The following is an 18,502-nucleotide window of genomic DNA, read 5'->3' as shown; positions in this document are numbered from 1 at the left end:
TATCAAACCAAAACAGCTCTTTATATCCACTCAGCGATGCTTTTAGCCATGATGACGACATTTTAGGGGTGACTTAAGCTCGCCGCCATCTCATCTTTCCATGTTGCAGTGTATGAGAACTGCTCCAACAGAAGATTGAGCTTGTTTGTTCTGCTGGCAGCTTTTCGATTCCCAGAAAAATCACTCTGCAGTGTCTGCAACACACCAATAAGTCAACAGGGATTTGAACCATAGCTGGGGAAGATAAGGTTGAAACGTGTTCAACTCCATTCTCAAGTTTGCAAAAAATGATTAGATGGCGCAGTAATCTTATTCACAATTCCCCCGCTTTGGAAATAAGTGTGGTCAAGGTACTGTAAAACTATATGGGTGCTTGGATAACATGGAGGGTTTTATTGATGTGCCTGGTTGTCTCATATTGAACCACATTTTTTTTTTATCTATTTTATTTCATCTTATTGAATTAAATTTTATGGACTGACTGCTGTTTCTGGAATTTTATCTTCTACGCTACAGGCGAAGAACAATACTGTCCCTGATTCTCATCCAAGTACACCTCTGACTGTGTGCAAAACACACACACACACACACACACACACACACACACACACACACACACACACACACACACACTTTCCTAGTGTCCTTGTTTGTTCTGCCACATACAGATAGTAATAATAATCCAAAATCTCATCTTTTGCTTCATTTTAGTGTCAGCAGTATCCAGACTTTGTCCTAACAATCCTGCAGTAACATGATTAAATGTCAGCTTGCACCAGTAAAAAAAAAACAAAACCAAAAAAAAAAAAAAAAAAACACGTCTTCGCTATCATTTGTATGAACCTGCATTTGCAACCCATTCGCATGAGGAAAAGCATTAATGCGTGACGTAGATCAAATGCAAGATGCAAGAACACCCTCCATGCGAGCCGGCGGTCCCACATCCTGCTCACACGGCTACAGCCCTTTGAATCTGAATGCGACCCTTCTTGTGAATTTGCTGCCAAGGCGAAGGCCTTCACCGTGTCAGTGGCACTGATAGAAAGAGACAGAGGGGCAGCGTGCCTCTATTCACAGCCAACATACACATTAGCATAACTCCCATAGCGCGGGTAAACCACCTAGCCACCTGTAGCTGCACAGCCCACACTCACCAACCTCACTGCAGCACTTTCCCCCCCACTTCATTCACTTTCTTCTCCTGGATGTTTTTTTGCATTTACATTTGTGCTCGAGCATGTGTGAGAAAGTTTTCTCACTGCTGATGCCAGCAGAAGCTCGTTACACCAGACTGTTTTGAGCTAATGAAGTGAGTTGGCTTGAATGGCAAGCAGACATTATTTATGTGCGGAGCATTGTGCAGGGAGCTTGTTGAGTGATGAGTAAATGAAAGAGGGTTAGAAACTTTATAAATGCATGAGAAAAACAGTGTGAGTAAGAGGGTGACAATGTCTGCTATGAGTGTTTGTGGGTGTTTTTGACCAAAGAATCTTGTGCATATTAGAGAGATGAGTATAAAAAAAACTTGCCACAGTTTGCTCTCTCCCTCTCTCTCGTTAACTTGTTGTAGAGGAGGGGTTTTTGTCCAGGACAAGGGGTAGGAGGAGGAGTGTCCTGAAGACCAGTGGGAGCCTCCCCCAGGGTTGCGATTGGCCGAGGCTGTCGTGAGTGAGTGCAGGGGAGGCCAGTAGGAAGGTGAGTGGTCTGGGAGCCTGCTAGGGGGGCAGGCAGCCTCAGAGAGCAGCTACCACTGCCTCTTAAAACCTAAGGTACTTCTCATTACAGCTACAGACTAATAGACAGAGAGCAGGGGAGGGCCGGAGACAGTTCTAAGAGAGGGAGAGGGAAGGAGAGTGAGAAACTGTGAACAGGGAAAGTTAGGAAATAAGCAGTCCTACTTGTGTGCTCCCTCTTCCTTGACTGCTGCCTCCCCACTTCACTACCTGAGGCACACATACACACACACACAGGGAGGTGTTTCAGGGAGGCTTAGAGGGCTGACTCTCCAGGGAAGAAGGGAATTAAACACTTTGTTTTCAATGCACGGCGTCCATACTCAGGACAAAAAAAGGGATTACAGCTTGTACGCCTGCCCCACTTGTTCCTCTCTTCTCGCTGCGTTTTGTCTTCACTGAGTCACTTTGGAGACTTTGGATACAACCTTCTTGAATTGTTGGTTCGGGCTCAGAGAGGCATGGCACACGGACAAAAGAGCCCCAGGTGGGCATTAACCCAGGGCTCCTTCAGCTTGGCACTGGGCCTGTCGCTCTTCTCCCTCCTCCTCCTCCTCCTTACCGTCTCAGCCGCAGATGAGTACGACTACTACAGCTGGCAGTCGGACAACTTCCACAATGGCCGCTTCTACACCAAGCAGCCCCAGTGTGTGGACATACCAGCTGACCTGCGCCTGTGCCACAATGTGGGCTACAAGAAGATGAGGCTGCCCAACCTCCTGGACCACGAGACCATGCCAGAGGTCAAGCAGCAGGCGGGCAGCTGGGTGCCCCTCCTGGCCAAAAGGTGCCACGCTGACACCCAGGTCTTCCTGTGCTCGCTGTTTGCACCGGTGTGTCTGGACAGGCCCATCTATCCCTGCCGCTCGCTGTGTGAGGCCGTGAGGGACAGCTGTGCTCCGGTGATGGAGACCTACGGCTTTCCCTGGCCTGAGATGCTGACCTGTGATAAGTTTCCCATTGATAACGACCTCTGCATCCCCATGCAGTTCACTGGGAACCATGCGACCCAGCCACCAGGTAGGGCAGCTATGTGCACATACACACACCCTCATGCAAGCACAAACAAAATCATCTACTCACACGTATGTAAAAGACCACAGAAGTGTAAGTAACTTACATTTTAGTGTAAAGAAGTCACTGGTCAAAATTTTGAATCAATGTCAGCTGGATATTGTGCAAAAACGTCATGTGACAAGCTCAGCAACCACATTACAATCGATCAAGTTGAAGAAATCAATAAATACAACTTTAAAAAATGTTTTAATTTTTCCATCATAGAAAGCATGCTGTAGCTTGTTAATATTGTGTCCAAAACATGGTCTATATTCTAGAAATCAGTTTTTAATAATGACGTATGACACATGTGTTTTAGTAAACAACATAAATACTCATATGAAAGTATTTTAAATGGGTCAAAAAAATGAAATCACTGTCACAAAAAAAGTTGACTTGTGTTGTGCAGACACAAATGCAAAATAAAACATTATAGAAACAGTCTGTCTTCAGGACTCCCACTAACACCATTACTAAGACAGATGAGTGTTCAAGAACCCGCAGAGTCAGACACAGTCAGAGCCCACGGCTGTGAGGCTCATATGGTTTCACCACCGCACTGCAATGATGACAGATGAAAGTTTAAGTGAGAGACGATCCAGAGCCGGCGAGGCAAGAGAGGCAGGAGCAGGAGGAAGCTACCGGGGGGGAGCAAGTGGACAGCTCAGGACGGCTCCCTGCCATCTACATACACACGCCTCAGGGAGGGACAGAGACAGGAGACTGAGAGACTCCAACAGCTAGATTGCTCGCCGAGTTAAGATTAATGGACTGTGATGTTTAAGACATCTTAACTGAAAAAGTGACACACATACACACACATGCATACACACACACCTTAATCAGCAGACCTCCATCAACAGCTAATCAATCAATCTAACAAGTGAGTGAATGGAGAATATTTGAAAGCTGTCATGCATGCAGCTCACAAGCTGCTCTGCAGAGTGTCAATAAATGAACAAATAAACCCAAGATGGATGACATATGAACTGAAGTTACCACACTGGGGTTTCTGAGAGAGCTGATTCACAAAAAAAAAAAAAAGGAAAATATAAAATAATTTTTCACAGGCAACGAGTAAGAGAGCAGACAGATGGGCCAGTAGTGAGCTGTGAGAGGCTGAGTGGGACCTAAATAGAGAGAAAAAGGTGTGTACGTGTGTGTGTATGCAGCTATGCAGCGCGACTACTAAAGCAGCCTCTTCACAAAAGCAGTCGGGGCTGAGAGGGGGAGAGAGGGAGTCGATGAGGGTCTTTAGACAGTGGAGGGGGGGACTGTCCCCACTGTGTCCCAGCCTGCTAGGCCTTTGTTGGGTCTGGCAGCCAGCAGGCCAATTAGCTAGAAGGCCAATTACCGAGCTCCCACTAATTAGTCGACATGACAGGACAAGAGAGGCAGGCAGAGAATGGGAATGGCGAGAGTCTGATTGTCCCTGAGAGAGCCGAATGGAGAGGAGTGAAAGGAGAGGGAAGCGGGAGAGTTAGGGGAGGCAGACGGAGTGTAGAATAGGAGAAAAGCTGCTTCTTGCAGCACAAAAAGTGTCTGGCTCTCTGCTTTCAATAAGGACTCCAAGAAAAACGGTTTATTATTCCCATTATTCCACTTCCTGCCTTTAACCCTTTATCGCCATCTCTTATCTGCTTGGGTTGAAATGTTTCTGTGTGTTAATATTTCATTTGATACACATAGTAAATGTGTTTTCCTTAACTTGAGCTGTCCTTTGATGTGATCTAAAAATGAAAGCCAAAGTATGATTTCAGTCATATCAGTCATAACAAGTTGTGTGACATATCTTTGCTTTTAATCAATAATGTTCACAGCATACTAATATCTCGCTATCTGATAAAAAAAAGATCGTTTCAAGATTCTCTGGTGAATTCACGCAGTGCTGACTTTATTCCATCAAGGGAAAATGGCTGTTCTGTTTTTGTAGGACAGGAATCAACTATGTGACACTTTGGCTTTGCAGAGCCATAACTCATTCTTTTACATGCTCCCTGAGAAGGAGGCGGCTTGAACTTCATCTGTCACCTCCTCAAACAGGCAACTGTTTGTTGATCCTATCTAATCAAATCATGATCGGAGGCGGATAGATTACAGAGAGTAGTGCGAGATTAGTGTAAATATGCAGAGGAGGCCTTTGCTGTTAAACAGTTTTATGCAGAAAGGAAAAAAGACTTAATATGTTGAATTAAATTTTTAAAGAATAACTCAAAAATTGAATTTTGGTTAAGTTTAACAACTGCATTTGACTGTGTGTTTGTGTTTGTGTGTGTGTTTGTGTGTCAGTGTGTGTGTGTCTGTGTTTGAAACTGAGAGTGAACCCATATCACTTCTAGCCTGAAGGCTCAGTCACTGACATTTTGTTAAGATCCAGAGATTCTCAGATGTGCCGATGAGGCCATCCTGAGGACAAGCTTTTGGCTCTAAGACACAGACACACAGACACACACACATACACTGACACACACACACACACACACACACAAAAACAGCCAGCAATAATACAAAGGAATTTCATCTGTCAGAAGTGAGTTTCTCTGTGTCAAAGGACATGGGTGCTTCTCTTCACACAGGATCATATGAGGACTCTGGTGGTATTCCAGGTGAATCTCGGGGAGTTGGATCAATCGCAGGTATTAAGTGCTGTTCTCCCTGTCCGGGAGGCCCCGATGCTATCTGAGCTATTCTGCAATTACATGATATAGCATGGTTCGAGGGCTCCTGTGGAAACTAACAGTACAGAGTCAGATTCACTTTCCACCTCTCTGTCATAGCCAAAACTGAGAGGAACACCACCACCATCACCTGAGCTCAGGTTGTGTGTGTGGATGATTTTTTTTTTTCCCTATGTGTGTGTGTGTGTGTGTGTGTGTGTGTGTGTGTGTGTGTGTGTGTGTGTGTGTGTGTGTAACAGGGGCCCATGGGGTGTGATTATGTGAAACTCAAGTCTGTAGATATTATGCCAGGGAAGACAAGCAGACTGCTGACAAAAGAGGGCCCAGGCATCGAGGGAGCAAAAAAGGCCGGCTGAGCTGAGTCTGTCGGGCAGAGCACAGTTAATGCCACCCATCAACTCCACCTTATTTAGTGATGCTACCTTTAGCTGCTGTCAGCATCAGCAAATCAGCAGGTGTGATAGGTGAAAGTAGGATTCTGCACCGTCTGTGTTGGTGTATGGGGGCAAAGTCTGTAACTCAGATTGCATGTTTCCACAGAAAATGCTCCTCAAGACAATATCCACGTTGTGCAGTGAAAGTCGATGAAATTGCATGGTGTGAAAGATATTGTCTGTCCTCGCTGTACTCATTGATGCGGCGAGTGTAAGTTACAACCGTGCTAAAGGAGACAGGCAGCACTGTCAGGTCCCCAGCAGCACAATGGGCACTACTCATGTGGCCCTGGCTGCTATATGAAAGGGAAAATGTGATCCAATGCTCTGTGCATGGAAGACTGCCTCGGCCCTTTGAGAATGTATTTTCTCTTCTGTATAGGATTCCTACAGATGCAAGGAGCGTGCTGTGTTTTAGGGGCCCCGGGGGCTGCCTGTGGGCCATATTTAAGTCCTCCTCTGTCCGTCTGCATGCCGCATTTAAACAGATGTTAGACCCTCCAACATAAATCACACGCTGCATTTCATCCCCGACACAGTACCGTTTTATGTCGTAAGTGTTGCTGCTCGTAACTTAAAGGGCCCAAATGAGGCATGAGATAGTGACCCGTGCATACTTTAAATGGAAAGTTCTTCCCATTAATGTCCCTGTGATGCTCAGGCTGCAGGGTACAAGGCACAAGACACAGCAGGAGATCGGGTGACGATATTGTTAGATGTGGTTATCTTTTGTGTGAAGATGGTGTGTGTGTGTGTGTGTGTGTGTGTGTGTGTGCGGGGGAGAAGGACAGAGAAAAAGTAAGCAGAGGCATGTAACTTTGCACGCACTGTAACTGTGATTTCCCCAAACTGTACAAATCGATTTCAAGGGAACATAAATTCAGAGTGTTTGTTTCCAGCAGAATGTTTGAAGTGAATGAGAAGGCTTCTTGGATGTTATGTAATGACAAATGGAGTCTTTAAATATTTTTTGTGATTTCACAAGACATTTTTTCCCTTTTCGTCACTCAGTGATGACCAGAATTTACGGTGTTGAAACTACAAATTTTAAAAAAATGCCCACAACAATTTCCTACTGCACTGCATTCCAAGAAAATGATGATGTTTATATCATCATGGTGTTGTTGTGTTTTCAAAGGTCACAGTGGACACATATCTTAGACCCAGTTGCACAACAACACTTCTTTATAGAGCTGGGTATCGGTATTCGATATCTGACAGGTATCGACCAAAATAGCCCAGTAACAAGTAGTATCAAAACATCTCCCATCAAACAATACCTGCATTTAATCCTTTTTGTGCTGGGGGTCTGATTCCAGACTGTCCCAACTTCCAATCAGCAAACTTTCTGTTGCTGCCATCTCCTGAGCAGCTCTTCTCCAGACGTAAGTTCAATCTCTGCCCAGTAAATTTTGACATTGAAACAAAAACTAAACAAAAAGGCATTCATAAGGACAACTATGTATTCTCTTACAGTTTTCAACAGCTGTCGTCACTATGGCAACTGTGGTGGCTATCTTTAGTCTCAATTCACTTCTTTAAATAACCACATCTTAATGACGACAGGACATGTAGAGTCGGCTGGGTAGCAAAGCCAATGAATGAATGGTAAAAAAAAACCTTGTTGCCCCGCCATCCATGTTTATTTACTCAAACTGAACATTTCAGAGTTAAAGCTTCACTTCCTGTTCATTTGTCTCACATGTACGGTAGCCACACAGGACCACAATTAAGACTCGCAGAATAAACTCACATATTTACCAACCTCTGCAATATTAGACTGAAATATTTTTATCTCTGTATTGTAGCAAGTAATAACATCTAACAATAGAATTAACTTATTACTGATAAATGGTGCTTACAACAACCACAGACACACTGGGCTGAATACAGCCATTTGAGAGGGTCACTCCTTATTCTAAAACACAAGTTAGCACAATATCGAGTGGACTTTGTTGCATTTCGTTGCTTTTAATCAGCCTCTCTAATTTGTTAAAAATACTTAAAACCAGTTTATTTGAAAGAGAGGAGAAAAGTCAAGCGGGGGACAAGAGACAAAAGACACAGCAGGGGAGGGAGACTTAAGTGGAGAAAGTGATATTAACCTCAGAGCTATGACTAACTCAAGTTGTGCAGTTAAATTACTGGACTCATGCCGTACGTCATTTCCACTCTGGCTTGCTGTTTGAAGATTAACAGCAGGGCTTTCCAGCAGACCACCTCCCTACTCAACCTACTCCCATCATCCCTTTCCTCTTACCCTCAATTATCAACTCCCAACCTCCTCGTCCTCTAGAACAACGGCTCTGAGAGACAATATTGTACCATTCGTCACTGTGAATGGAAACATTCAAGTTTCTGGGATTAGGTCTATAACCCAGCGACATGCAGATGACGAAAAGCAGCATGCAGGAGGCGGTCAAGTCCAAAGTCAACCAAAGCAAGAACATAATTTTCACAATTCAATCACATGGCGTGGTAAAAAATTCCTAAACTGCTTTGAGATGATGGCAAAATATATGAATGACCTAATGTCAAAATATTTGCTGAGTAGAAACGTGTCCAGGAAAAAAAATAATAAAACACAGCGAGCCATGCAGCAGTGATTCCCACCAGAACTTGACGGTGATTCCCCCAACGGAGACCGCGATGAGGGCAGTTGTGACTTAATTGATTTCTCAGCGGCATCCAAACAGTGGTTTTCGGTCCAAGCTCAACTAAGTTTCATGGAGGGGCTGCTTTCTCCTGACACATGCTCTGGCATCGACGCAACTGGGCCTCCTGCCAACATACCACCCCTGTGAAACCAGAATGAATTGCCGTGGAGTCTGAATAAGACGTAACAGCTTCAAGGGAATCATTCAAAACAGGCAAATCCAGAGTTCTGGCATCTCTTTATCTGCATGTGTGTGTGTGTGTGTGTGTGTCTGTTTCCGTGCTCTTGTCCCAGCCTTCATGTCAGCACCAGACAATTAAGAGGCCTGACCCTGTAGGCCTCGCAGGTCTCCTGCCTGTGAATGCATGGGAACTCTCGAAGGAAAAAAAACTGGCAGTTACTCCACAAGAACATGGTTCAGCTCCCTCCGACGCACCAATACGAGCGCATACACACATACATACACTCACTGGTGGTTAGGGGGTTCACCTCCCCACGACCCGAGCAGTGAAGCATGCTAAACTTTGACCTCTCTCATTATCTGCCCAGACGCTGAGGTTTGGGCTGGGGTGATAACCTCTGAACCCTGACTTTTCACCTAGGGGCCTGTGTTGGACTGGCCTAGGATAATCCTGTGTGTGTTTGGAAGTGTGAGACACACAGGAAAACAGAGAGGTCTGAACATATTTTGGATATTGTGGTGTGTGAATGACAGAAAAAATTAGCTCCCCTATAAGCAGACGTCCCAAAAAAGGCTGCTCATGATATTTCTCTGCCCTGTAGGTGTATATATGTGGTGTGGGGAAGACTTCTATACCACATCCTTCTCGCCCTGACCGTTTCTAATATTATACCTTGTTCTCTTGCTTAGCCCAAGGCTCTGTTTTGTGGATGAGTAGAGTGATATTAGATGTGTGTAGCTACAACCGGTCCTTCTGGGATTACATGGGGTTTACATAGTAATTGTTGTAGTAAAGTTTTATATTGAAGAGCCTGTGGAGAAAATTGCAAGGCACTATGGAGTGTGTGTTTGAGAAGGAAGATGGCTTTGAAAGCAAGTTTTGTACGTAACATGGGTGAGAAGAGAATATGTAATTAAGTCAAATGCCATGATCATTAATCATGTTTCCAGGCGTATTTTGTCAGTTATTCTGCTGTAGAAACAAGCAACAGTTTCCAGTAAACAAAATAAAAGGCTTCATGTAGGGCCTGTACTTCTCTCTCATGTGCACAAAAACAACAATCACAAAGTCTCAAATCATAACTTACCAAGGCTAAACATGCTTTTGAGCAAAGCAGGCATGACCATAAATTCTGTGTTAAAAATAAACCCAGCTTGTTGCTTCGGTTTCCCCTCGCTGTTTCACAATGTGTGGTTGCTGTGTGGCCTAAGTGCCGGCTGTGTCTGTGTACTGAATCACTTTTCACCATGTTCAGCTGCTCCTGCTGCAGCGTTTACCTTTCTGCACAGCCAAGACCACGCCTGCACCAACAAAATATACAAGGGCCAGAATAAAAACATTTTGTCCGGTGTAATTGCAGGGCAAACATCAGTCAGCTTGCTGGACTGTGTATTCGCCCCGCAGCAAATAGCCTCTGACAAGAGGAGGGGGGCTGCAAATAAGTGCCTCGAAAGTGCTCAGGGCTTAACGATTTCATACCGACACGGCTTTGGTTTTGCTGACCACATTTGACTAACAATGACCTCAACTCAGCAGTTAGATATTAGCTAATCTGGCCTTAATAGAACCATATGAAATGTGATTCAGTGTTGTTGCTAATGACAAATTATTTTTCTGTCCCCTCAGTGTCGAAGGTGTGCCCTCCGTGTGACAACGAACTGAAAGCAGACAACATCATGGAGCATTACTGTGCCAGTGACTTTGGTAAGTACCAGCAAGTAAAGAGTGAGAGCTACATAAACACATATACAGTACAGTACAGGGGAGCAGCTTAATACACAGCAGGGCCAATCTGTCTTTGTGGGGCCCGAAGCACACAAAAAAAAAAAACCTACAGCTGTAGCACTCATTGCCTGCAGGTGGCACAAAGGTTAAAACTGCAGCAGCTATTTGGTTCATTCAAGATAAATTGCACCTTGCCTGGAAAGAAGACGAGATCAGGCGGCAGCAGCAGGGGGTGGTGAAACTTAAGCGAAGTTGGACAGTTTCCAGCAAAGATGCTGTATTTCCAGAAACCTTCAAAGAACATACATGAACTCACAGAAATATTCACATCCTGTAAATCCACCTGTAGTTCGCAGATGATGTGTTATTGCCATTATCACCCACACAAGATATTTGTTGATAGATCAAACCTCCATTACACAACATGAGATTAATAGCATACAATGTAGCACAGAGCTGCCCAAAGTGGGGCCCGCGGGCAGGAGGTGACCCACCATGAGGTTTGATTTTGCCTGCGAGAGGTTTCTAGACATTTTTTTTTTAAGATTAATTTCAGGAAATTATAAATTGCTGGTAATCCAAATACAAATGTTTGTTTATTTGTGAGGTCAAAATGCTCTTTAAATATGTAGAATTCCCAGTTATCATAAATTATCTCTCATAAGGTGAGCACAAGGACACTTTGCATAGAAAGTCAGGTTGGCATGAGACGCAGAGATATTGGCAAATTGACAAAAGGTTTTTTAATTAAGGGAAATGTTGCATCTTAACAATACAATACAATACAATAGGTGTTTGCTTTTGGCCCATGGCCCAGCATTAACTCTCAGTTTTGGCTACTAAAGGAAAAAGTGTAGGCTCGACTGATCAACCATGAAATATTAAAATTACACAGAACATTAGGATATTCTACAAAACGTGGTGTTTATAGTCGAAACTAAGAACCAACCAGCTCTTTTTCCAGGCAACAGCCAAGTATCTCCCATCATGCTCCGGGCCTCATAGTCAGTGGAGAGCAAATGCAGCACCTTTATCTAAAAAGTGCAACCACCTTGATCTTGCAACATTATTGCTGTCCATGTGTACATGACTTCAGAGCAAGTCAGGATCAAAATGGACAAAAATCTGACTGGCATGCATTGTGCTGCAATCAGCAGTTATCAGTTCTGCACGGGCCTGGCTCATCTCGAACTAGCCTGTAATTGTCGACATTGACTGCTAAACCTGCTGCTTCTTTCCTATATGTGGTACAGGTTAGCTACAGGCGAGGCTGAGCAGCCCCCCCTTTGTGAAGAATCTGCAGCCTGACGAATGTGCACACAATTCATGGTTTCATAGTTATTAAATCATGAGTACAACTGTGCAAACATAATGTGTCGCCACAGGCTTAATTTGGAGTTACAAGCCTGTTTCACAAGTTAATAATGAAATGAAGGGAATAAAAAAAATCAAAGAAATGTAAAAACCTCTGCATTTACAAAAGCCAAAAAATTACACTGACACAACAGTTAAAAGTACTTTTTGTTGGTCATAAAAATAAGAGTTGGGCTTTATGGGGTTTTTTTTTCATTACATATATGTTTCAGTCTCGTCTGATAAAACATATGTTTGTGGGTTTCTGTAGAAAATGGTCAAAATGAGCACCGACAGGAACAAGCAAAGTGCACATTAATTTTGCACTATTCCCTCTGCTAACATAACCCCTTTCTTCCTATCATTTGGTAAATTAATGTAACAGCTTCCAGTCCCCAGTGTCCATTCAACACCATTTTCTAAACTTTCTGCTTTCCGGCATTTCACTTTCACCACAGTAATGACCTGCACAGAAAGCCAGAACATAATTATTCCATTATTTCTGCTCATCGAGGCTTTGGCCCATCATACTCCACAGCAGCTGAATTTCTGCATGCATGGACTATTGCCCTGGTCTTTAGAGTTAATGATATACTGCTCTCTATTTTCTCTGGTCATAAGATTCTGAGCACTGAACTAGAAATGGTGACAAACCCATAACCTTGGGAGACTCATGAAGAACATGGCTCATGTTTCTGAACAGCTTAGAGAGAACAGTGTAACTGAAAACAAAATGTGGCAAAACTGGTGCTGAAAACGATATTTCTATGCTCTAGTGTCCCACAGAGGAAATGTCTGCACTTTAAAAGTTTCGCAAACTATCTTCTGGCAATCCCCCGCACCTACGAAATGTCCTGAATACACAGAACATGACCTGTTATAAATCATAAATTAATAAACGGCCAACACATCACATCCAACAACAACAACAAAATACATCTCCGCGCACATCGCTCACACTCTGAGCTACAGCCAAAACGTCGGCTCATCCCCGTAATTAATCATGACTCCACCGGGCCGCAGAAATTTATTTGTCTGATTAATTTCAGGATTACATATCTCAATCATCCAGCGTGAGGGTGTTTTTTCGGGGATCAGATTCTTTCTGCTCATTAGAATGAAACATGGTTACACGTGAAAGCAGACAGTGAGCCAAAGACAGACATTTTATTGGCTATTAATGTATGGGACTGGATGAGGATGAGTAGAGAAGTCAAGATAACCTTGACATATGGATCTGGAGATCAAGGCAGGAATGACTCTACATTGTTATTCTATAGGGCCATGACAGCTTGATCTCATGCTTTGTGAATGTTGTTACCTATTCATCTTCGGACACTTCGCCCCCTGAGAGTTTTGTACCCCGTGTTTTATTACAGTCTACTTTTGATGTCTGATCCCTCCACATTCCTTGCTGTACCATCCTGCAGCCTCGCACAAATGACAAGGGTAGAAAAGAAAGGGGGAGGGAAGCAAGTCTGGCAGGAACATGAAGCCTACACCTGGTTGGAAGGGGAGGTTGCTTGCTTTAGCTTAAAGAAAACCTGCTTCTCCTCAAAATGACAGCACACTTCTCTCTCCTTCTCTTCCTACCACGACGCCCCCTCTGCTCACTTTAAAGAAAGTGAGTTTGTATAAAGACGTGGGCACAGCTTGTCACAAAGATACAGCCCAGGCTGCACAGCGGGCCCCAGTGCATCACTTCTGACTGTATATGAGTGGGCATTCAAAGTGAATCAGGGAGGGAAATTATTTTATCCTTCCTATCTTAACTGAACACACACATACACATGAATGCATTCATTCACAAGAACACACACGCTCGCTCAGGCATGCAAACGCAGCACTCAAACACACGCCCTCAGTGAAGGAGCTGGATGTGAATCAGGATGCGGATGAAGAGGCACCTCAACACACACATTCCTTCTTGAACATGCTATCGCTTCGCATGTACTGTGTACGTATCAGAGTGTACTGAGGGATGTTTATGCAGGCGAGAAGCGAAATGGCGACCTTCCAGCAAGGCTTGGGTACATAGCGATGCTTCATACCGACCCTGCACTTTTGCCCGGCCCATGATTAATTTCACCTGTCAAAACGTTCACCCAGAGAATTCCTCTCTCAAATGCTTGGCAGTTCAATTTTAATCTCTCACATGTTAAACTTATAAACACGCGGCCCGATGGGAGATACAAGTCAGTACTTCATTAATTTGATGAACCAAACGGTAACCTAACTCCACATATACTAAAACCAGTGTACAGAGGTGATCTGTTCTGTATTTTTTGTTGTTAAAATACAGGACTGGAAGCACAAAGTAAGCGCAGAATCTCACAGGAGGAGCAGGAAATGTAAAAACAGGTCACACCTGACTACAAAATGATTGTTACATAGAAAATTATATACATAAAGAATGAGACAAGCCGGTATGGACCAACAAAGGATGATACTAAAGTGATTCAATAAAGATCCCATGTTGAAACATCGCTGATATTATAACCAGAGGTTTAGACTTCAGATTTAAAGAGCAGTTCACCCCAGAGTCAAAAAATCATATTTTTACTCTTACCTCTGGTGCTATAAATCAGTCAAGATTGTTTTGGTGTGAGCTGGTGAGTGTTGGAGATATCGGCCATAAAGATGTCTGCCTTCTCTTGAATGTAATGGAACTAGATGGCACTCGGCTTGTGCTGCTTAAGTGCCAAAAAGTACATTTTAACTCAATGTCTCTTTCCAGAAAACATGGCCAGGTTACACAAGATAATCCACAGACCTCGTTGTGAGCAGTTTTATGTAGGAACTATTTTCTTTCTACTGTATCACTCCCTAAAAGCTTGATTTAACTTGAGACTTGAAAGCAAAAACATACAAGTCCCAAGATTTGACACGGTAAATCCCATATGCACTAGACAGGCCTTGCACATTTTAATTATTAGACCTACACACTGAAAGAACTTGGCCTCAGTAATGTAAAAAACAAGGTTTATACAGCTGTAAAAGACAAATTGCCGTGTCATGTAATGGCCAGCGTTCATAGATGTGAAATACTTGCATCTTGACTTGACAATTTGCCTCTAACGACTTGCGACTTGGACTCACAGGCTTGACTTGAACTTGCTTCAAAAGAGGTTGTAACTCCAAAAACATCCTCCTTTTCATTTATGGGTTTTCCCCCAACTCAGAAACACAAACATACACACAGGATGCAGTTTTTATACGCTGCAGGAGAGTTTAAATGATGATACTCAGGAGAGGTGTAAAATAGCTGCTTCTCTGGCAACAGAGTGCAACGCTGGTCTGCAGGAGGAAGAAATGTCAGCTGCTCAAAGTGGAAAGGAACAGGGGAATCAGAGTGACACATTAACAGCTTCTGGGTGTAAATATCTGAATAAAAGTCGAGTTAAAATGTCTCTCCCTTTCTTCTCCCTCAGCCCTCAAGATGAAAATCAAGGAGGTGAAGAAGGAGAAGGGTGACCGGAAGCTGATCGCAGCTCAAAAGAAGAAGAAAGTGTTGAAGCAGGGTGTGCTGAGGAAGAAGGACCTGAAGAAGCTGACCCTGTACATCAAGAATGGCGCCAACTGCCCGTGCTCCCAGCTCGACAGCCTGGGCTCCAACTTCCTCATCATGGGCCGCAAAGTGGACCAGCAGCTGCTGCTCATGTCCATTCACAAATGGGACAAGAAGAGCAAGGAGCTCAAATTCGCCATCAAGTACATGAAGTCCCATCAGTGCCCCACCTACCACACCGTCTTCCAGTGACGCGGCTCGCTGCACTGTTCGCACAATCCACCATCACTCCCCACATTCCACCCTGTTCCACATAGATCCTAATTCTGCATCCCTGAACCCCAGATCCCTGCAAAATCTATGTAGCCCGACAAGAGGACACAGGGCAGCCAAGCTCTTATTTTCTCAGCTTTAACATGAATCAGGTTGTCAAGGGGGTCGTCATGATCCGCTCAGATGAACCAGACATGTTAATGTTGGAGAGAGGAAAAGCTGCACGCTCTGCAGCTCCCTCCTAAAAATAAAAGCCCCAACGCAACCACAGATTTTATAACAATTTGGGTGATATCATTTTATTCCCCAAAGCGAAACAGACATTTTGATTGACCCCCTGCGATTTAATAGAATCTTTCTTAACAATTCTACTTTCCTCTTCTGATATAGTAGAACAAATCACTTGTATGGTATCTTACAGCAACTTTATCAAGACAGTGGCATTAAGAAATGGGAACCTAAAGATTTGAGGCGACTATCGGAGGGAAAACATGCTTGATAATGTAGTTATTACAGACCGACAGAATGGAAAGGGAGCTGAGTTGGAAGGCAGGGTTTGTTTCAGTGTAAAAAGAGCTGAGAGAAATGACACGCTACAGTACATGTGGGCTGTGCAATGGGCCAGTGCACACATTGGCACAGAGCTCCCAGGAACAACATCAAAGGAGAGAATTGTAGATGATCCACTTAACTGTATGTTTTAATAATGTAAAAAGTAGGTAATTCAGACCAATACTAGATGATTAGAAAATTGGGCTTTTTTCTTTTATCCCTGCTGGGAAAGAAGACCGATGGAACGAGACAGACTGGCGGACTGGATGATGCTTCCACTGACTTTGTACAGCACCGTTTTTTGTGGCCTGAAAGAGGGAAACTTGAATATTTTTTTGCTTTTTCAATTGGAGAGAGAGAGAAGGAGGTTGAGGCAGAGGAGACATCTTCCTGAAAACAAGCGGAAAATAAAAGAGAAAGAAAGAGAGAGAGAAAAAGAGACTCCGGACAGAACCAACAATGTTGGGTTGATAAGTCTCTGGCACTCGCTGTTTTTCACTATCACTCTTCAAATGTTTCTACTTTTTGTACTTAAATTTTTTGAATTTGCTTCAGTTAAGCTTCTATTGTATGAAAGCAGGAATCATACATACAGACATAGCACCTGAGTTCACTGTTGCCGTAGCAATAAAGGATGAAAATTTAACTTTGACAATATTTTCTAATCAGTTAACCTGTAAGTAGTTCTGTTACTGAAATACATCTTTGTTTTACAAAAAAGTAAATGAATAAAATATATTTGAAATTTTTATAAGGAATATTTCTTTGAAATGTGCTGTTTCTTTACACAAACTGCACCACACTCATCTTTTTCTGACTTTATCACAGCGTGACACATATGAAACAGGAAGAAAACTGAGCATCACTTAATTTCCTGCATTCTAGTGAACTTTAATGCACCAAATTGTCCTTTTTGCATTACTGTATGGTCTATAAGTCTTTATTTATCAAAAAAAAGTTCTCTACGACTTTCATGTGTCTACTGGGGGCCAAATGCACATGTTCTCAATATCAAAAGGGAAGCGTCCTCTGCATGTAGTGTTTAAGTTTAATTTTCCATTTAAAAAAATAGAAAAGTGACAGAAAATGTTCTGCATTTTCACATTCGACAGATTAATTTGTTTCCACCGGCCAATCAGATGCAGTCAAGCCATGGTATGGATAGAAAATGATTTTTTTTCCTTTCCATTTATCAATCCAACATCCAGACTTAGAAAATTACAAAAAACAATTCTTGTTTTATAATTTTACACTGATGTGCCGAACAATAAATACAATTTTAGACAATCTGATTTACTGTTCTCATCTGAGTTCCAGTTTTGGGATTGTAAAAGTGCACACGGCCTTACATGCACCTTCATTTCTCCTTTCAAAAGGGGAAAAAAAAGAGGTGAAACCTCAGTTACGCTCTCTGCCATGCCAAAATCTTCCAGATCCACACTGGGCACAGCTTTACACAAAGTCTGGGCTACAAAAGCTCCAGCATTTAATGTTAAAGAGTAAAGGGGTGACGCAGACAGACAGCAGGCTGCAATGTAACAGACCAACTTTATCAGAACCACCCAGAATTTAATCACTCAAGACGCACACACAACTAATTTACTGAACGATTAAACGATAAAAAAAAATCTGGCATCTCTGTTCTCCAAAATACAAGATGGATTAATTGTGACACTGCACAATGCTTATTGTCTTACGCCCATATTTCCCGAAATGTGGGGACCTTTTGGAGGCTGCTCCAAGAGTGAATGCCAGTAAAGTGATGAGCTATTTCCAGCTGATTGTGGAGATAGTGCACACACTGTTTCTAGACCGTGGAATGACAGAAACGGGAGGGGAGAGGGACAATGGGAAGAGAACAGTGTTGGACAGGGCTGCCTTGATCAGCTCTCATACAGTTGAATCAGCTCTCATACAGTACATTACATGCTGCTTAAGGTGTGTTCAGACCGAATGTGAAGTGAATTTTGTGTGCAACGCTATTACATATAAAGTGAATGCAAATGCGTAGTTGAAATGTTTGAATGTGAGCCAAACATTAGCGTCTGTGGGCACCAAGAGCTCCACGAGTCATGGTCAGTACTGTACAGTGACAACAAAAAAAAGGAGGTGTTGGAGAAGTAAGCAAACCCACGGGACTGCATGGTAAGATTTGAAAGTATATAACCAAGTTACCAAGTTAGCACTAATGTTAGCATTAGCTGCTTTCCCAAATTAAGCACGCCAGTGTCTGTATTTAAAGACAGTTGCTCACCAAATCCATGTTTTTTGTCTGAAATTGTTCCACATATAAAGCTAGAATACGACTTCCTGTGTCAATCACGTTTACACACTGACTCTGAAATTTTAATC

At 43.1% G+C, this 18,502-nt stretch overlaps 1 protein-coding gene across 1 annotated transcript; it reads left to right on the top strand.

Annotated features, from left to right (window-relative positions):
- Positions 1 to 1,767: 1,767 nt before the first annotated feature.
- Positions 1,768 to 16,908, top strand: sfrp5 (secreted frizzled-related protein 5). The gene is made up of 3 exons (XM_049599911.1): positions 1,768 to 2,753; positions 10,366 to 10,443; positions 15,249 to 16,908. The coding sequence occupies exons 1-3, from the start codon at positions 2,195 to 2,197 to the stop codon at positions 15,575 to 15,577; spliced, it is 966 nt and encodes a 321-aa protein (XP_049455868.1). The 5' UTR covers positions 1,768 to 2,194; the 3' UTR covers positions 15,578 to 16,908.
- Positions 16,909 to 18,502: the final 1,594 nt, after the last annotated feature.

Source organism: Epinephelus fuscoguttatus, linkage group LG16 (assembly GCF_011397635.1).
Source record: "Epinephelus fuscoguttatus linkage group LG16, E.fuscoguttatus.final_Chr_v1".
Classification (NCBI taxonomy): Eukaryota; Metazoa; Chordata; class Actinopteri; order Perciformes; family Serranidae; genus Epinephelus; species Epinephelus fuscoguttatus.
The sequence above is the reverse complement of the archived record's forward strand: the minus strand, read 5'-3'. Positions and strand labels throughout refer to the sequence as shown.